This window comes from Vicugna pacos, chromosome 1 (genome assembly GCF_048564905.1).
Source record: "Vicugna pacos chromosome 1, VicPac4, whole genome shotgun sequence".
Taxonomy (NCBI): domain Eukaryota; kingdom Metazoa; phylum Chordata; class Mammalia; order Artiodactyla; family Camelidae; genus Vicugna; species Vicugna pacos.
In genome coordinates, this window is record NC_132987.1 from 76,856,736 (window position 1) to 76,878,048 (window position 21,313).

At 33.4% G+C, this 21,313-nt stretch overlaps 2 protein-coding genes across 10 annotated transcripts in view; one reads left to right on the forward strand and one right to left on the reverse strand.

The window, feature by feature from the left end:
• The window catches only part of DZIP3 (DAZ interacting zinc finger protein 3), a 99,498-nt gene extending 94,941 nt beyond the window's left edge, over positions 1 to 4,557 (reverse strand). For 6 of the 7 annotated variants that reach the window (XM_072965641.1, XM_072965634.1, XM_072965635.1 and 3 more), the window contains exon 1: positions 4,322 to 4,557. The gene's annotated coding sequence lies outside the window, so the exon portion shown is untranslated. Of the gene's footprint in view, positions 1 to 2,760; positions 2,884 to 4,321 lie in introns of all 7 variants that reach the window. The other variant, XM_072965631.1, reaches the window with a different exon arrangement.
• Positions 4,558 to 4,683: 126 nt separating this feature from the next.
• The window catches only part of CIP2A (cellular inhibitor of PP2A), a 31,773-nt gene continuing 15,143 nt past the window's right edge, over positions 4,684 to 21,313 (forward strand). For 2 of the 3 annotated variants that reach the window (XM_006215914.4, XM_072965648.1), the window contains exons 1-12: positions 4,684 to 4,943; positions 8,629 to 8,776; positions 9,832 to 9,944; positions 10,802 to 10,896; positions 11,411 to 11,507; positions 12,391 to 12,513; positions 12,665 to 12,810; positions 13,186 to 13,261; positions 16,301 to 16,519; positions 17,834 to 17,993; positions 19,570 to 19,711; positions 20,797 to 20,896. In XM_006215914.4, coding sequence (XP_006215976.1) covers positions 4,842 to 4,943; positions 8,629 to 8,776; positions 9,832 to 9,944; positions 10,802 to 10,896; positions 11,411 to 11,507; positions 12,391 to 12,513; positions 12,665 to 12,810; positions 13,186 to 13,261; positions 16,301 to 16,519; positions 17,834 to 17,993; positions 19,570 to 19,711; positions 20,797 to 20,896 — 1,521 coding nt within the window. In that variant the 5' untranslated portion in view covers positions 4,684 to 4,841. Of the gene's footprint in view, positions 4,944 to 6,214; positions 6,376 to 8,628; positions 8,777 to 9,831; positions 9,945 to 10,801; positions 10,897 to 11,410; positions 11,508 to 12,390; positions 12,514 to 12,664; positions 12,811 to 13,185; positions 13,262 to 16,300; positions 16,520 to 17,833; positions 17,994 to 19,569; positions 19,712 to 20,796; positions 20,897 to 21,313 lie in introns of all 3 variants that reach the window. The other variant, XM_072965656.1, reaches the window with a different exon arrangement.

A 21,313-nucleotide genomic window follows, 5' to 3' on the forward strand; every position in this document is an offset into this window, starting at 1 on the left:
CCTGCCACTCAAGCACTCATTAAATGTATGGTCAGTAAATGAATTAACAATTAGCCCTATGTTTACACCTCTGGTATAATTCCCATATTACAACGTTCAGTATTCTACAAATCTGCACTTTCATTAAAAATCTAATTCATATCTTCACTATGTTCATCTAATACGATTTAAATCCTGGTCATGAGAAATTAAAATTTTCCATTTTACTATTCAGCATTGAAGATATGCTCTTTTCCAGTTTTTCCAGAATAAAGGAGCTACATAGCCCGAGTTGCCAACTCATAAGCAAATTTTGTTTAACTCCCTTAAATGTGTTTCCTAAACTATAAATTGGGAAAAATACCTATATCAAATATAAAAACAGACAGCAATAAAAACTTAACAAGAAAAGAGATTTAATGTCAATCCCTGATGAAGAAATCAGATACTTAATATTTTGCCCTAAAAAATATCATGTGTTCCTACAGCATACTATTTCTCTATTTAAGAGATAGTTTGTCTACTTCCCCAACAGACACTAAGCCTTTGAAAAAGAACTAGCATTCAATAAATATTTGATAAATGAATATTAATTAACATTTAAAAAAATACTTGACTGATTAAAGTAATTAAACTTTCATTAAAGTAAAATGCAGAAGTTCACTTTAACTACGGTCTTTTTACATTTTTCTGGAATAAATAATCTTTAATAAAATATGGTTTGGAAATATGCTAAGCCTCCAACTTTTAAACAACAATAAAAAGGACAAATAAAGGGAAATGTATGTATATGGATGGAATTGTTAAAGATAAAAGTAAAACTAGGGATTCTGGAAAAAAAAAAAACAAGAATTAAACAAAAGTTGGTTCTTCAAAAGTTGAATAAAATAGACAAACCCTTGGAAAGCCGAACTAAGAAAACAGATTAACATCAGAATGAAAAAGGAAATTTTAAACAACAAAGAAGAGTTAGGAGAATTACTGGAATACAAATGCAACTTCACATCAGTAAATTTTCAAATATAGACAAATAGTTGATATGCTAAAAAATTTTTATTTCCAAATCTAACTCAAGAAAAGGTAAAAAAAAAAAATCACATCTATAACCATACTACAAATTCAAATATTTCCTAAAGATCTACCACTAAATAAGCTATCAAGCTTGATTTTATAGGCCAGTTGTACACAATCTACAAGAATCAGATGATTCGTATGTGATTCTCATTACCCTATAGCACCAAAAAAAGATGGAAAACTTCCAATTTTTCAAAAGTAGCATATAATCCAAATTCCAAAAGAATAAAAAAAATTACTTCAAATTCTCACAAACATAAATATAAAATCCTGAATAAAATATTTGCAGCATATCAAATAGAAGGTTTGCAACTACTACTTGTGTGACGTTGGGTAATTATTTCACCTCTCTCTCAATTTCTTCATCTGTAAAATGAGAAACCTAAAGCATAACATTAAAAAAATTAACTGGTTACGTTAGAACAGTGCTTGGCACATGGCAAATGCTCAATACATGTTAGCTATTATTATCCGATGAATAAAAAGAACATAATCCATTGCATTACCACTTCAAAGGGAAAAATAAGATATATATATATGTAAACATCTGATAATTTTTTAGTAGACATTTTGGCAAATCTTTAAATAAAACAGGTATAAAGGGCAATGGCTTAAACATTTTAAAGAATACTTATCTCACATCAATAGCACAAATTATACTGTTAAAATACTGGTCATTCCCATTCAATTAAGTAGTTAAGACTAAGATGTTCAATATCATCATGATTATTCCATATTTTAGAAATTACACTAATGAAATAAAGTAAGACAAATATTAGAAGAAATGAAATTATTATTTGCAGATGATTTATAGTTAGAAAATCTAAGAGAATAAGAAAAACTAAATCAATAAGGGATTTTAGTCAGTAGGCTGGATGAAAGATGTATCAAAAATCAGTTTCTCTTTTAACAGTAGCAATGACAAATTTAAAATGCATAGGAGAAAGAGAACCTACTACCAGTAACAAAAATTATACAATACCCAGGAATAAATATAATGAGAATAATACAAGACTACATGTTGAACTACATACAATTTCACTGAACATAAAATACAACCTGAATACTTTACTATTGACTACTTCAGCAGTTTCTGTATCTTCTCTGTCACCCAAACTAGAAACTTGGAATCCTTTGCAGTTTTATCCCTCTCCTCACTCTTCATATTTGAAATCATTCACTAAGTCCTGCCTATTTCTCTTAAATTTGTCTTCTTTTTGCTATCTCCATTTCAATTATCCTAGCTATCCTTTGGAAAGATTCCAGCAAATTAAATATTGTTACTAGTTCTGGTCTTATCCTCAAATCATAGCCTATCCAGCTACCAGAGTAATCAATCTAAGACACAAACCTAACTAGATCAGACCCTAGTTTAAAACCAGAGATCACCACTAATTCAGGATGGAGTCCAAGCACAAGGCTAATAAAGCCTTCAGTCATCTAGACCCAGCTTCATTTCCTCCTTCTTTATCTCCTTTATGGGGTCTTAAAATAAGGGTCTACATTTCTCATATTAGGATAGGCCAAAACTAAACATGTCAGAGCTATCACGGTTGCACATCCTGTGAACCCTATGTCAATTTTTGGTGAAGTTTTTTTGAGAAAGACATTACTTTACAATAAAATAAATACCTTATAGAAGAGACGCAAAATTTGTACAACTGCCCAAGTTAAAATGTAAGGATTTCAAAGAAAGATAGCACTTACAACAAGCAGCTTTGACCTTTTTCCCTCCATTCAAAATGATGATGATGACTTGTCATTATTAGTGAAAAGTCTGGTACTGACAAACTGTTATCACTCATTCGTCAATGAACGAAGATGTAACACCTGCTGAGAACATAATTACGCTAGGCCAACTGTTCTAAATTCTTCATTGGTTAAATCATTTTATGATAACCTGACATGACTTCATCTCTACTACTTTCACCCTTGCTGTCTCTACTCCAGCCATCCTGGAGTCCTTGCTGTTCCTAATTTCCACTGACAGGCTCCCATTTCAAGGCCTTTGCCCTTGCTATTCTATCTACAGATCTTTCCCTTTAGAGAGCATGGCTTTTTTCAACTCCTTGAAGTTTTTCCTTAAATGCTGATTTCTCTATCCTGACCTCCCATTTACCTTTTTTAACCATTACTCTGCAGGAACCATTCTCTTTTTTTTTCATCTCACTTTCCTTAACTTATTGTTTTTATTAATTATTGTTTTTCTTTCCCTTATCAAATGTAATGATAGGATTTTTTGTTTTATGACAGCAGGATTTTTATTTTATTCACTGAATCTAGTGCCTAGATTAGTGCCTAGCCTATTGTAGGCTCTAATTATTTATCGCATGGACACTTATGAAACAGGTACTGTTAATCAGATTTTACTTTACGAAGAAACTGAAGCAGTGAAAATTTGCCTATGGTCACATAGTAAATGGTAGAGCTACGATTTGTAAGCAGACAGCCTGGCTTCACTCTTTACCATAACTGCTTGGTGTCTGATTTGTGTGATGAATTCTGTGTACTATCTATTTAGTACATTTCCTTTACTAGACAGTTTCTTCCCGGCAGGATCTGTGACTGCAGATCTAGCCCACTTTATACAATCAGTAATTGTTTACATAAAGAATGCATAAACATTAATTACCAATGATTTTTACATATATGCCTCAATTATTTAAACTTTCAGATTTAATTTTAAAATTGTTTTTAATATAAAATTAATTCCTGTCTTTAGAAATAGTGACGTAAAATATACTTTGAATTGACAAAACATGATTTCTGATGAATGGTTTAATTAAAAGGACGTCTACCCTTTTCCTACAATTCTCTCCAAACTGGCTTTTAAAGCTTTATTCAATATTTGCATACATTAAGCAAAAAGCGACAGAACCAGCCTGACTCATTATATACACATGCATAATATTAATTATCTCTGGTCAAACCCCGCAAACGACAGTGCCATTTTCGCAGACACCAAGATTTATAAATCAATCATGCTAGATAAAAACAAATATCTTCACTCACAAAAACTGACGCTAACGAGAACACCCTCCGGAGCAATACCTGGCCCAGGAGTCACCTAGACTAGCTTTCTCGAAAGTCTGACAACTATCACAAGGGCATGACTAATTCGCCACCGAATCCTAATGGCCATAGGTTTAATCTGAGAAACAAACATTCGCGGGCAGAAGGGGTGGACATATGAGCTATTTAAAAAGAGGCCCCGCCCAGGCCGCCTCAAAATCTAGGGCCCAAGATTCTCCACCTCAGAGGTCCTCACCGTGTCTAGACTAGGGGGAAGCGACCGTTTCTCGGGTAGAGGATGCTGCACAAAGGAAAAACTGGCCATCCAGCGTGAAGGCCGAGGAAGCAAACGAAAGCAGAGCGCACTGATGAACAACGACACCCCGGCATCCAACCGCCCCTTCACAGGTGGAGCCGCAATTACATTTCTCGCGAGATGTCTCGTCTTCACGGGATCTCGAACTAAAACCTCGCGACTTTTCAGAGCAAGGGAGGCTCTGAAAGGACGGCCCCTAAGCCTCTTCGCGGACTCACAAAGCGCCTCTATCATTTCCCCCTCCCCACCCATCACCTTCCCTCCACCGCCCCGCGCTTCCCCTCCTTTCCCTTTATTGAGGGCAGTCCCCAGGTTGTCTAGGGACTTCCGGAGCTCAACCGGAACCGGAAGCTTCTAGGAGCGAGGGGGTGGGGCCGAAAATCAAAAAAAGCGCGGCCGAAGGTGGAGGCCGGTGTTGGCAGGGTGGTGGTAGCCCTGGGCAGGGCTGTGGCGGGTCCCCATGGACTCCACCGCCTGCTTGAAGTCCTTGCTCCTGACCATCAGTCAGTATAAAGCCGTTAAGTCGGAGGCGAACGCCACCCAGCTTTTGCGGCACTTGGAGGTGAGGTGCTCCGGGGTGGCGGATGCGATAGGCTTCCTAGTTCACTTAGTGGTCGGGATGTAGCGGCCTCAGCCTAAAAAAACAAAGGATAGCTCCTCGCTCCCTCCGCTGTCTTTTGTATTGGTAAAGAAGGAGAGTGAACGTCGGCCTTGAATTCCCGCTGTCTTCTACCCACCCCCACCCCCCAGCCTGTCCGTATTCCCCCAAGGAAAGAGTAACTACTGAAAACCCTAGGAAGAGGGAGGGTGGGACAAAAGATTGAGGGATTTAAGTTGTGCTTGGAGTTGGTAGAGAAGAAAGCTCGGAGCTGTATCTTTTCCTTTGTTTCTTATTTTGGTTTTTCCATTGTAACAGAGCCTTCGCAGAATGTATGGCAGTTCTCGGAGGTGGAGGTGATGGGGAGTGGTGATTAAAACTTGAATAATTTCTTATCCCTTAGGCAGTTTACAATTTGAACCTGTTGCTTAGTGCTTTTATTTGAAGTCATGTTGAACTAGAGCTTGGAAAATATTACTTTAGCTTTCTCTGGACTGAGAAGCAGTCTCCCTTTCTAGTAATCATAATCTTTTTTCTTTATCAAAATATATTGCTCACAGTTTTTCGGTATTAAAATAATCAATTGCTGTCACTTTTCCCTTAGTGTCCAGTGATTTGCTTATTTTATGTTAAAAGTTATAATTACAGCTTTCTGGGATCCTGTTTGTTTTTAGGCTCTTAATCTCCTGTCATTTGTTAGGCATTCATGGAATTCCAACTAATACTGATCTCAGATTAATAAAAAACAATTAAGCCCAATCAAAGCTTATTTTTATCCTCTGTTACAGCTTCTGTTGAGATAGAATTGAACATAAGTTTAAAATACATTCTTATTGTTGTATTAACCCTATGATAAAAGGCTAAATTACCAAAGATTAGCAAGATATTACGGAGGAAGGCAACTGTGAATGGCACAGTAACATAGACCTTTGTTATAACTGGAGGACACTAACTTCTCAAACTTCACTAGTGCTTCTCCTACTACTTCAGGTGCCTGTCTCCTAAGAACATTTGTTTTCTTTTTTCATTCATTACCTCAACGAATTCCTACAAACCTAACAATGAAGGTGTTGGCTGTTAAATGCTAACACTTTGCTTCTCAATTAGGATAGAGCGGTGTGCTAGTGGACTCCAGAAGCCACAAAATAAGCAGAGCTGTCAGTTTTATTTAAGAACTATGAGTGAAGAATTTTAGATTTATATCTTAAACATTACCTCTTTTTGAGAATAAACAGGTATGTTGTAAATCTGAGCAAAGTGTTATCATGAACTGAAAAAGACTTAAGAGAAATTTGAGGCTTGGAGATTGTGTTCCTGGCCTTTTCAAGAGGTTTACCAAAATCTACTGTTTAAAATTGAGCGAGAACATATGTGCATTGCATAAAGTGCATTCATGGTAAGTGAAGTTTTTTTTTTTAATAAGTGTACACTCAAGTAGCTACCAACTGTATCATGACACAGAACATTTCCAGCACCCTGTTATTTTTTCAGTTGTCCTCTATGGTTCAGATAAGTGGATCCGTATGTACTTCTGTGTCTGCTTCTTACTCTTAATATAATCTGTGAAATTTATTCACGTTGCCCATATGCCAGTACTTCATTCTTTTTTATTGCTATGTGAAATTCTATTGTACAAAGATAACACAGTTTATGTATCTTCTCCGGTTGATGAACATTTGGGTTTTTCCAGTTCTGGGTGGAATTAGGAATAAAGCTGTTATGAACATTTTAATACACTTTTGTGGATATATGTATTCATTTCTCTTAGTACCTCATAATGGAATTGTTAGGTCTACCAGTTTTCCACAATGTATATACCGATGTACCCTCCAGCCAGCAATATATGCTGTCATTTATCCACACTGCTCCTTGGTGTTCTTAGATTTTTAAGTTTTAACCATTTTGGTTGATAATATTATGGTGACTATCTTTGTGCAGACCTCATGAGAGCAACATCTGAGGATACAAAGAGAGATGGGTATCATGTGAAAGGAGATTATTCACTCTGCTATCCTGCTGCACTTCTGCTGCAGTACTTTTTTCTTTTTGCAGAACTTGAACTCTGAATTTTTTTATGATTGGCAGAGCTGAGCTGATCTCATTCTTGTTGGTGTTTCATAGCACTAATCTTAAGTAATGATTGTAAGCATAGATTTAGGGACAATAAATCCCAGTTGTACTGCTGTCTATTATGTGTTCCTCAGTTTACTCATCTGTAAAATAATTAGCACCAACTTACAGGTTTATTATGAAGATGAAAGAAATAACATATATATGGTACCTAGAACCATGGCTAGGCCAGAGTAAATGCAAGACTATTAGTTATTAATGAAATAAATTCTATTCTCATTAAAACATTCAGTGTGTATGAGTAAAGAGGAAATATGTAAATTTTTTTCAATTTTACCTTGTAATAAATAATTATTTTATCTTAGAATATTTATGTTGTTGAAATACAGGTTCAGTCCTGAGGGAAATTGTATTTATAGCAGAAGATATCTTAATCTTTTAGAGGGCTAGCTGTATAAGCAGACAAAAGGGCAATGTTCAGGAGGTTCCTTACCCCAAAATGTTTACCATCAGTGTCTAACTTTGCCTTTGGACCTGTTTTTTCAGTCTGATAGACTTTTACTTTAATGTTAAAACACATACCTGTGGGAACAGATACTCTGAAGATCTCTTAACAGCAAAGCTTTAGAAGAAAAACTGACATCTGGGTGAGGGAATAAAAGAGGGATACAGAAAAGAAAGAAAGAGGGATGCTGAAACAGCCTGAATACAGTCTTTTTTTTTTAAGTCTTTTAAAATAAAAACATTTAGAACAGATTTAATCTAATTCTAAAGTAACTTATTTTTATAGAAAAGATATGTGTAATAGTGAATAATACTTATAAAGCATTTTGAAAATAAGTGGCTGTCTGACAACTATTCCCAGACTTCAATCCCAGCTTTACCTTTTCGGGAGGTGGTTCAGAAAGGGGGCGTGCTTATAGGGTTATAAGAGAAAAGTGAAAAGTGGAATAACAAATAATAAAATGTTTCAATGCCTAACCTGGCTACTTAAAAAATTGTTTTAACTTCCTTCTTTGTAATCTCTAACTTCTGGGCTCAGGTACTGTCTGGTAGGGAGCAGAAGGAGCAACCATATAGTTAATCACATAGCTAAGCTTTTGGATTTAGCTGCTTTCCACTTTCCATTTGCTTTCCTCAAACGAGGTAGAATGAATGTATGGACTTCATTTATTCAAAAAGTATATTGATAGTAGAATGTTGATATGTAATCTATGTCTTCATAGAGTTATCAGTGTAGCTGGGAGGATAAATATTGCTAGATTGGCAAAAGCTTGTTAATTTATGAAATAAAAGTATAATGTACTATAGGGTAAGTATAACAGGCAAACCTAACCTAGTTAGTGGAAGAGGATTAGAGAAAGCTTTCTGGAGGAAACAAAACTGAAACCAGTATTACATTAGTTAGTGAATGAAGGAATAGGTAGCCTTCCATGTAGAGAGAATAGCACATATGCATTTAATAAATTGGGAAAGAATGTGGCAACGGTGCTGTGAAAGAACTGGGTTTTTATTTGAAATGGAGAAGAGATAAAAATTGCCAGTTCTTAAGTAATACATTTTAATGACTGTTTTCTAGGTAATTTCTGGACAGAAGCTCACCCGATTGTTTACATCAAATCAGATACTACCAAGTGAATGCTTGAGTTGCCTTGTAGAGCTTCTTGAAGACCCAAATATAAGTGCACCACTGATCTTAAGTATCATCAGTTTGCTATCTCAACTAGGTAATATAGTTAGTTTCTCTTTTTTATTTTTTAGAAGATAATATGAATTTTTTTAAAGGGCAGGTATAGAATCTTTTAGAGAATGGTTCACATTCAGAAGATTTTTGTTTCAGGACCTCTTAGAATTATTTTGTGTTGTGGATCTCTTGAAAAGGGAATATTATATGCATTCTTTACTAAAATTATTGGAACAAAGAATCTGAAGCATATTAAAGAGTCAGTGGTCTACGAAAAAGAATGTACCTTGGGAAATACCAGCCTACTTTTTCTTTTTAATGGAGGTACTGGGGATTGAACCCAGGAAGTCATGCATGCTAAGCATGCCCTCTACCACTGAGCTTTTACCCTCCTCCTAGCCTACTTTTGAATTAAGAAAAAAAATGCATACACATAGTGCCAGTATGAACTACAGCGCTCTGGAAAGTCACAGCTAGTAATCGAAACATCATTCTATTTTTTTTTTAATTTTATTTATTTATTTGGGGGGGTAATTAGGTTTATTTATTTATGTTTCAAGGAGATACTGGTAATTGAACCCAAGACCTTGTGCATGCTAGGCATACACTCTACTGCTTGAGCATACCCTGCCCCAACATCATTCTTTTTTGATAGACTATACTGAACTTAGCTCTAAAGCTAAAATACAAGTGTTACTTTTTCTGTTTTTCCCTACCTTATCTTTAGTTTTTAAATTTTTATTCAGCAGTTACTCTTTTTCTTGATTTGTGTTTAGGGGTAGAGAGGAAATATTTCTGTGTGTGGTTATAAAATTGATTCGTGCTTATTTTAAAAAATCCCAATGATCTAGTAGTAACATAGAGCAGCATGTCAAATAGATGATGAAAATGTTCTCTGTGTTGTCCAATATAGTAGCCACCATAATCAAACTTCTGAACTGGAAGGTATTTGTAAACAAAATAGCTAAATTATATTTGATATTTTTATATAATTATAAATTTAATATAAAATAAATTTTAAATTATTTATCTTTCATCCATGAAGACCATATACATATATATATGATGTATTTTGTATGATTTTATTTTAACTTACAGCTGTAGACAGTGAAACCAGAGACTGTCTTCAGAATACATACAACCTGAATAATGTGCTGGCAGGAGTGGTTTGTCGGAGCAGCACTTGCCACAGTGATTCAGTGTTTTTGCAGGTATATACACCCACACAGCACTTTCCACTTAATACTTGTTCTCCCTTCCTTATTTTCAGATCAAAACTGATAGTATCTGTTATAAACTACTGACTTATAATGTACTATATGCTGGTGTAACACTGCATGATGAGGCACAGTTCTCACTATTAATAAATTTAAAAGCTGATTGATCACACATGTACTACTATTTAAGAGTTTCTAAAGAAGGGAATTTTATCCACGTATACTACTATTGAAGAAAGACAAATCTACATTATAGCTGTTTTGACAGACTTAAAAACACATGTCAGCATTTTGAGATGTAAGCTATTTATATTAAAATTGTAATTTGAGTTGGCATCTAACCTCAATCTGTGTAACATTCTATAAAAATTGAAGCTATAGATTTGGTTTTATTTAACGTAGACTCAAAGCTCTTCTACCCATAATAATTTCTTGAACCTAAAATGTCATCAGTTGTAAGAAGGAAAAACATTGTAAATTAAACTGACGTGCACCTTTAAAGATGGTAAAATATGAAAAAATGTATACCTTAGAATTGATGAAATATGTGTATGTTTCAATATGCATTTAAGTTTAAGATGGTTAAGTGAGACAGGTTGTTGACAAGGTGCTCTGTTTGAGATAGAATGTATAGAAATACGTGAATCAGCAGCAGAACTCTTCAGGTTTTTAGTAGTCTCATTACTTGTATTTGTTAAAAAAAAAAAAGATAAAACCTTTTCAAGAAATGGAGAAGTTCTTTAAACTCTGCCTTCTAAATTGATTACTCAGAATATGCACAGGAGTTCATTCTTGCGAGCATGCAATATGTTTTCATGTATTTATATTCATTGCTATTTTCTTATTCTCAGTGTATTCAGCTTCTGCAGAGGTTAACATATAACGTCAAAATTTTCCATTCTGGTGCCAATATAGATGAATTAATTACATTCCTGATAGATCATATGTGAGTATGCAACCAAACATGTAACCAAATAATCTATTGGTTTGTTTTTAACTAAAACCATATAATAGTTCAATTTTTCTTAAATAATTTTTTTCAACTTTTTAAACTGAGACCCTGATTCTTGCTTACTCCTCAGAGGTGGTTTCAAGGATCAAATGGAGTAAAGCAACTTTAATTTTCATAGCAAAAATTTATGAAATGAATTGATTTAAAGAAAAACTTGTTGAAACTGAATATTACATGTTTAGTTTAATCTTCTTGACAGAAGAATATACTGATAAGATAGCACATGATCTCTTAATTATTTCTATGCTGCAATTGAGTAGGATCATTTAGTTTCAAAACATGAAATAAATGACAAATACTGTTCAAAGCTTGACAATCTTCACATGTTTGTCAGATTTTTCTTTTTGCATATAAAAAGGAAGGAATTTAAATGTATAAATTACTATATAATTTTTGAATAATTTAGAAGGAGCTTAATGTTTTTGTCTTTATTTTCTTAAAACAACAGTCAATCTTCTGAAGATGAGTTAACAATGCCTTGTCTAGGATTATTGGCAAATCTTTGTCGATACAATCTTTCTGTTCAAACACACATAAAGACTTTGGTAAGAAGTTTGTAAAATGTTTCTTTCTTGTTTTGTTGTGGGTTTTATACTTAAAGAAAATTTTGTTCACCTTTTTTTTTTAAAAATATTTAACAAGAATTCTCATGTGTTATCCAGCTGACCTATCAAAATTAATGAAGAATCAGATTGACATATAAATATCTTGAAGTATTCCAGCTTTAATATATGTTTAATTAAGACAAGTTAAGGATTAATACAGTTGTTGAATACTAGTAGTTTTATTCTCCATAGCATCCCATTATTTGTCTTACTGAATAATTCAAGAAATGCTAAATTATTTTGTGCTGGTAGGGAGGCACACCATTGGCATTCTCATTTACCTCAGTCTCTTAGTTATACAAAATCAATTACAGCTCTCTCAGAAAAATTCATGAGTAAGTGCCTAGCATCATGACCAGTACTTGTGATAAGTGAAGGCACTCAAATGAGGTTAACTAAACTACACTGTTAGAAATACATTAAATCAAGAAAGTTCATTGATTCTTTAAGGTGCTTTGTGAACACTTTCCTTGCTGTGCAGTATTATAATTTTAAATTAAACAATATCTCATTTGTTTATGTGCTGGATTTTTCTTATTTTGTTGGCGGGGGTTATTTTGAGCCATGGAACTGTTGGAGAAAAATTAGTGTTTGCTTATAAACCCATGACTAAACACTGCTCTTCACTGAGATTGTACATATCTATACTACTACAAGCAGTGTATGAATGTACCATCTCACTCATTCCTTGAATGATCTCTTAGATTGATAATAATGTTTAATAAAAGTTTACCTACTCTGTGTGAGATATACTTTCTAAACCTAAATGTAACACTCATAGTTTTTTTATTCTAATTTATCTTTTAATTTTTTTCTTCCTCAGAGTAATGTGAAATCTTTCTATCGAACTCTTATAAGCTTCTTGGCGCATAGTAGTTTAACTGTGGTTGTGTTTGCACTTTCAATATTATCCAGTTTGACATTAAACGAAGAGGTTGGGGAAAAGGTAAATATGACTTTTTTGTAATTTATGAAAATAATTCTGAAGTTTATATTCTCTGATACTTTAAAAGTCATTGAGTCTCTTTGTTAAGTTTTAGGATGATGTCAACTTAAATTTTGTTTGGATAATATACTTTTCCCAATTTGTTTTTAAGCTATTCCATGCTCGAAACATTCATCAGACTTTTCAGCTAATATTTAATATTCTCATAAACGGTGATGGCACATTAACTAGAAAGTATTCAGTTGATCTACTGATGGATCTTCTTAAGCACCCTAAAATTGCTGATTATCTTACCAGGTATGGCTCTCTGGCAAATTTTAGGACTTTTTCTTTAAACCAAGATGTATTTGTGATAAATAAACCTGCCTTTTTAGAGTTGGTAAACATGGACTTTACTGATTGACAATAGACTAAAATTGAAATGTTTTGATGTGCTTTATTCCCATTCTTTCTGCTTTCCTGGCTGGAAATGTAAAAGTCTAACAAGGGGTGAGTGGGGGTGTATGTTTCTTAGATAAATAAGGTTATGTCATTTTTCAAAAATACACATCTTGATTAATCTGTCCCAAAACTAGTTTTTTGTCTGAACAATATGATTTATCTTATACATAAATCCTTTTTACTGTATTAATTTCATAATTATCATTTGATATATTTTTATTTTAAACCTAGGTATGAGCACTTTTCTTCATGTCTTAATCAAGTATTAGGTCTTCTTAATGGAAAGGATCCTGATTCTTCTTCAAAGGTATACATCACTTTTTGTTTTAAACTTTTTAAAAACTATAATGTACAGAAAAACCTAAGTGCACAGCTCCGTGAACTTTTTCAAACTAAATATAGGCATTTAGCCAGTGTCTAGAGCAAAAAAAAAACAATGTAACCAAAACTCTGGAACCCTCCTCAAATCTTTGTGGAAAACTGTTTCATGGTGCCTACTCTACTGAATGTGTATATATTTCATGACATGGTGATTCCACTCCTAGGAGCATAGCCAAGAGACATGTCCATAAGCTCACCAAAGGACATGTAGAAAATGTTGAACAAATAGAAAATTAAATTTTAAACTGATTTCATTTAGTGATTTTTTTTAAAATGTCAGGTGCATAGAGGATAAATCCAATAAAATGTGTACAAGGCTTCTACTCTGAAATTATAAAACATTGAGAGAAAAAAGCCTAAGTAAATATGGTGTACCAGGTTCATAGATTGGAAGACTTCACCATATTAAGTCAATCAAAATTATAGCAGACTAGTTTTTTTGTTTTTGTTTTTGTTTTTGGTGTATGTAAACATTGGAAAGCTGATTATAAACTTCATTATGGATATGCAAAGATCCAAAAATACCATGACTCTCCTGAAAACAAATGAACAAAGTTGAAGGACTTTACTAGTACCAGATATTAAGACTTTATATAAAGCTCCAGTAAGTAATATAGTACAGTACTGTCATAAGGATTGACAGCCAAATGGAACAGGGTACAGTCCAAAACCAAATCCACAGTATATAGTCTCCTGATTAATATCAGTACAGTCTTAATTAAAAGTATCATCATTTCAATAAATGACACTGGGTCAATTGAAAATCCACATGGGAAAAAGCTGAATTGTGAGCCCTACCTCACACCAAATTTGAAAATCAGTTCCAGAAGGATTGTAGCTCTAAATGTGAAAGGTAAATTAACTTTTAGAAGAAACACCTAGCAGAATATCTTCACAGTCTTGGGATAAAAAGATTTTCTTTAACAGAAAATAAAAGCATGAAATATGTAGGGAAAAAACTGATAAGTTGGACTACATTAAAATTAAGAGCTTCTGTTCATGAGAAGACCACTAACAAGAGAGTGAAAAGGCAACTCAGAGTGGGAAAAGTTATCTACAATACATATATTGAACAAAGAACTCTTATCTAAAATGTTTTTTTTAAATTGTACATATGAATAAGAAAAAATTCTGAATCCAGTAGATAACCTGAGCAAAAATTTTTAAAAAATTTTTAATTAGTCAATAAATATGAAATGGTTGCTCAACTTTATTAATCTTCAGGGAAGTGCAGATTTAAGTGGTAATGCAATACCAGTACACAACCACCAGATGGTTAAAATTTAAAATATGATAATATCAAGCATAGATGAGAATGTAAAAGATGTAGAGTGTTGCAGTACTCATAGGCTGAAAATTGGTACAACTATTTATGAAAGCTGGTATTAATCTACTAACATTGAACATATGCATAAACTATGACCCAGCAATTCCACTCTTAAATATTTACCCCAAAGAATTAAATGCATATGTATACCAAAGACATATACAACACATAGCAGTACTATTCCTACTAGCCAAGAATTGTAAACAAACTAAATGCCACTAACAGGCAATGGGCAGATGAACTGTGGTACATTTATACAATGGAATGCTACATAGCAATGAGAATGTGTGAATGCAGCTGCATGCAAAAATACGAATCTCCCTAATAATGCTAAGCTAAAGAAACCAGGTATAAGAGAATACACTGTAAGATTCTATTTATATATGAAGTTCCAAGTCAGTTTTCTTTATATAAATAGGCAAGCTGATTGAAAAATTTATATGGAAATAGAAAGATCCAAGAATAGCTAGGATAAGATTAATCTCCTGTCAGAAGTCTGATGTGGAAGAGTGGTTGGGACATTGTCTAGGAAGGGACACAAAGGAATACTGGAGTTTTAAAAGAATTCTCGTTCTTGACCTAGTTGCTATACAGGTGTATTCACTTCGGGGAAACCATCTAGCCTTGCAGTAGCAATTAATCTGTATGTTATACTTTTGGAGAAAGTGTAAATGAGAAAGTATCTGCTTGTAAGTGCATAACACATGTCTGGTAAGATATAGGAAACTGGTAATATTGTTTGTTGCTTCCAGGGAGTATAGATAAAGGTCAGGCTAGTACCTTTGACTTTGGAACCAAATGAATGTATTACATATTCAGAGACAAATACTACAATTTATGTTTAAAAGAGAATAAGTTGAAGTTTTTTTATCATTTGTTACATAGTAAATGCTAATGGGCTGAATTCAGTTAAAATCAGATAATTATCAGATTGATTAAAGCACAAATTCCAATTATATGTCATTTATAAGAAACAGTTAAAAATAGAAAATAAGTGGATAGGCAAAGAGGTTTTTTTAATGATAAATTGGTAACATGTGGAATAAGGTAGAACTTAACAGCTAATGAACAGGATGATGTGGGATGCTATGTAATGGAATAAGGCTCAGTTGTGAAGCAAGGAAATGAGGTAGAATAGGGAGGCTAAGGGGCGTAATGCCAACATTGTGCAAACATATTACGGAAATAGCCATCCTTAAGCTTTGAAAGCTTTGGGATGCCACTTTTAAATATTATTCTAAAGTAAGCTTTATATCAGTCCTTGAATCTTAGCATGATAACAAGTATTCTTAATTACTACTTTTATTTTTAAATCTTTTTTTCATTTTTAAAACATGTTTGTGCTTTAAAGAAGTTAAGTAAAAAGGTGTATAACATTAGTTGAAGTTGCCCTTTCTTCTTTGGCTCTCTCAGTCCTGTTATCAGAAGCAACTAACATTAACAAAATTTCTGTAACCTTCCAGAATCTAATTACACATTCTGAAAAATAATACTCAGAGAAAAATTGGAAGCAGCTTTTAATCTTTATTTTAGAGTATTTTCTTTAAAAATATATGTCATTTCCAGCTTCATTTTTGGTTGCTTTGTGAATTAAAGTCTAATGAAATTGACATTTAATGAAGACTTTATATTGCACAGGTTTTAGAATTACTTCTTGCCTTCTGTTCAGTGACTCAGCTGCGCCATGTGCTCACAAAGATGATATTTGAACAATCTTCATCTGGCAACACCATTCTGGGAAGTCGTTCTAAGTGTTTAGAACCCACTGTAGCACTACTTCGTTGGGCAAGCCAACCTTTGGATGGATCAGAAAACTGTCCTATTTTAGCACTGGAGTTGTTCAAGGAAATATTTGAGGTAACAGAGATGGAATGATTAACAAATTGACTTTTCCACTTTTATGATCCTCGGTGAACAATTTTTTTTAAAAAATGTTCGTAATAAACTTCCAATTGTTCATATGCTTTAGGAAAACTTCTCATATACTAGACTCCCTATCATTCAGCTACTGAATTTCTTTTTACTGGCAAAGTCACAAATATTAGTGAGGTTTTTTTTATTTTGTTTTTTCACTAAATAGCTTGTATATACTCCTTTCAGTATAATAAGGAAAGGTATTAACTGAGATTTGTATGGTTTTTTGATGTATGACTGTATTTCTTGAAGTCACATTCTGTCTCTCCATCTCAGTAGATATTGTCTACTGTCTTTACTTAGTGGATTAACATAGGAACATTGGGTCCAGTCAGTCAAATGTAGTGGAGCATGTGAGGAAGAAATCCTTTCTGTGCAGGCCATTGCATTCTGATAGATTCTACTATGTAGGTTACTTAGTATTCTCTACTATTTTCCCTGTTTTTATACCCATTCTTCCTACCCCAGTATCTTCCTAGAAAGTTTACCCTCTCATGACTGGGCCCTATTCACAAACAAAATTGTGTATGAGTGATTAAATTTTTAATTAAATATCTGTTACAGGTTATGCATGAATTATTATTTGTTTTATGTTGATCTTGACTGTTCACAATCAGTTTTAGCATTTAAAAAGGCCTTTGAGATTCTTGATGGGAATTATTTGTGATTGTAAAGTATTAACACCAATATCTGTTATTTAGTTATTGTAATTGCATTTAGCAAATTCGGAATATTTGTTTTCAGTACATACCTTCAACTCAGAATAATTTTAAAATCACAGATACAGTCCATTTTAAAAAGTCTTATTTGCATTTGATTAACCCAAAACCTTACTGTTCCTTTGAGGAAAAGTTTGTCACAGCCCTCAAAACTGGATAAAAGGCTAGATTTTAAATAAGAGACATGGGTCAGTGAACTTTTGAAGTAATTACAGTTGACCCTCAAACAACATGGGTTTGAACTGCTTGAGTCCACTAATGTGTGGATTTTTTTCATTAGTAAATACCACAACTACAGTTGGTTGAATCCACTAATGCGGAACTGCGCATACAGAAGGACAGGGTCAGGGCCAACTATATAAGTTATATAAGTCTCAGATTTTCGACTGTGTGAGGGTTGGTGCCCCTAACCTTCACATTGTTCAAATGTCACCTACATAAGAAATTTAAAGAGTTTTGCAGCTCAATAATGACTGCTTATGCATTCTGTGTTCTACTTCTGTTTATTTTTAATCGTTGGTGGTGATTAATTCTCCAGGATGTCATAGATACTGCTAACTGTTCCTCAGCTGACCGTTTTGTGACCCTTCTGCTGCCTACGATTCTTGATCAGCTTCAGTTCACAGAACAAAATATAGATGAGGCCTTAATGAGGAAAAAATGTGAAAGGATGGTCAAGGCCATTGAAGTTTTGTTAAATATCCTTCAGTTATAAACATGGAAACTAAATAACCCTTTTTTCTAGCATTATATTTATTGTACTTTTGACTTTGTTTGTAATTTTGTCATTTCTCATGCTTGTATCTGTTCAGAATGGTAGCACTGATGTTTAAACCATAGAACTAATTCTAAATGAAGAGTCTCCTAGAAAGTTATATAGACTTTTTTCCCCTTGTTTTTCTGTGTAAAACTTTAAAGCTTAAGAACATCTTCAGAAATGCTATTTAAACTTGATTTGTACATTTTTATCATAATTTGAATTAGGAGATATATTTTAAAATACTGCCCTGTCACTCTCCTGATGCTAATTGCTGCCCTGGATGATGTGTGGTGCCATTCTTTGATGGAATATGTCAGAGGAAGAAAGAAACATTGGTAGTTAGCATTATTTTAGCTTAGTTTTTTAACTTGTGTTTTAAAAATTATCACCTCCATAAATGTTTCAATGAAGACAAGATCACACTTGGTTATGAAAAAGACAAATGTTATCAAGACAAATTAATTCATTTCAAGGAAGAAAACCTTTAGCACAATTAGTGCCACTGCTTAACTTCTGTGTACTGATTTTCTTGACTCCTTGTATTAGCTTTTTTTTTTAGATCAACTGATTCTAAGTCTGTAAGAATTCCAAGTCCCATTTTTCGAATTTTTGTTAATAGTTTTTTTATTATCCAGCAAGGAGCCACTATATCTCAATCAGATCTCTCATATTTACTTAGTCAGGTTTTCTTGTATCTTAGAGCAACAAGAGTTTGCTCAACTTTGTCCTGCCCTAGAGCTAACTCCACATCTCTTTAATCTTCTCTCTGGACTGCTGCTTCTTAAATTTTTCTCTTTCTTGGCAGCAGTGATTCTCAATCCTGGCTACATATTAGAATCATCTGGAGAACATTTGAAAATATTGACCCCTGAACCTTATTTCTGATTTAACAGAAGAAATGTGAAACCATGGGGTAGTGGAGTGTTTGTAATTGATTGCTTAAACTACCTATGTGAGTCTAACATGGAATCAAAGTCGAAAACCACTGCTGTGAAGACACATGATTACTTGGCTTGACCTTAGAGATATAAAATATTCGGGCCTTCTCTCAATGAATGGGACCAAACTTGACCCTTTTTTAACGGTAGATATTCAAATTAACTTACAATGTAGAAAGAGAAAATGAGAAATAACAAATGAGAAATAACTTCCCTTATTTCAGCAAATATTTATTGAACCATTGTGATACCTGTTAACAGAAAACTAATATCCAGTAGAAACGCAGATCCTTTCTCTGTTTTACTTTTGAGTCAGAAACTTTTGGTATCAGTCCTATCTCTTTTTTTTTTTTTTTTCATATATGTACTAAACAGTCCTATCTCTTGCCACTTAACCATTCACTTAAATGCTCTGAGCTCTAGTTTCTTAATCTGTCATTGAGCTAGTGTACCAATAATTACACCAAATGACAGTGACAAGATAATTATGAAATCATTCTAAATGATGTAAAGTGCTGTACAAAATGTAAGGGTTCTTTTGAGAATTTTTTGCTTGTGTTCCTTAATGAAACTTACCTCTATGTGGGGATGATACTCTAAAAATGCATATTGCAAAAATTCTGACTACTATCAAATGTACCACTCTGATAGAACAACAGTTTACATACGGCAAGATTGATCTGGGGTTTGGAACAAAGGTAGCAGATTCTGAATTGTGGTGAGTATATGAAATCCAAATGGCAAAATGGTAAGGCCAAACTTAATAAAAATCAAAATATGTAGTGATTCTCATTCCTTTTGGAGGATGATCCTTGGGGATGTTCTATTAACTCAAGGTTTAGCAGAGAATTAACAAAAATATTTTCATAATGAGTATTTTAAAAATTTAATTCATAGATCACATTCTTCTGAATAGAGATATTAATATCTGTGGTTTGTTTTTCATTGCTTAGGTTTGTCTTGTTTTAATTTACTCTGACTATCTAAAGGTCTTTTATACTCCAGAACATTTTTTTTTTCCTGGAATTCCTTTTTGGCGTTGCCTCTGTAGTTATTTTTATATTCATTTAATTTAATATTTCACAATGAAAAAGCATGAAAAAGAGGGAGGCTTTTTATTTCAAAGAAATCAGTCATTGCTGGAAATAACAAAGGCAACTCTTCTTCATTAGCATGTCAAGGCTTATGGTTAAATGTGGATTTTCACTGATAGTTATGAGATTATTTTACCCCCTCCTCCCACATGAATTAATAAGTCCATCTGACAGATCTTTGTTGAGGACCTGCTAAATACTAAACAATATGATTTGTTCCAATTTCCATAAATGTCTTAATTGTCAGTAATTGTACTCAAGAACAAGAATTATCTCTTTACTTATTTGTAGTCCTGTTCAGTTATAAGACTGAGAAAAAAAGGCTTAATATAATCCATCCCGCAAGTATTAGATATTCTGTACCAACTGCGGTTGCCCTCTGTTGCTGATATTTCAGTGACAAAGCTAAGAATTAAACGGGGCATGTTGTCGATGCTACTAGTAATTTCAAGCAGAAAGTTGAAGCGTGTTGGTATGTGAGATTAGAAAAAGAAACATTGTCTAAACTTGAATTATTAATGCCAGTTCTCTTTGGATCGTGGGTTATAAGAATGTTGTCTGATATTTTTACTTTTCAAAAGAAACAATACTTTATTTTGAGTTTTAAAAACAAAGGTGTTGGTTTTTTATTTTCTTTAGATTTATGGACAAAAATAAGCTCTAAATTAAGCTCTGAGTTATCTAAGTTAAATATGACTTATTTTTAAAGCAAACTTGCTGCTGATGTAATTTTGAAAATTCTTGATTTGATGAACAAGCTTAAACAATTGATCCCTGGCATGGAAGTAAGCTTCTACAAAATCCTTCAGGTGAGTTTAAACTTTTCAAATATTGAAGTTTATTCATACATAAATGCCTCCTAATATATGTTTCTGTTTTAATTCTTAATCTTCATCAGATTAATATTTTTCTTAGAAGTGGCCATTAGAAAAAATGTTTTAAAAATTGTTAATTGTTTAATGTAACTATAACATTCTCACTGTATGGTTATATCACATAGTTTCACAGGAACTGAATGTAAGTGCTCCTGATTCTAATGTATAGGATGTTCGTATAGTAGTGCTTTCATTACCTTTTCCTTTGATGTGTCATATTTCAGGGTTCTTCATTTGTTTCTGTTGGCATTATGGTAGGAGGGGAGTGAAATTTGTTTGGGGTTTTTGTTTTTTGGTTGGAGCTGATGAGGTAGGGTATTAAGGTGATAGGGAGACATCTGGAAGAAAAGG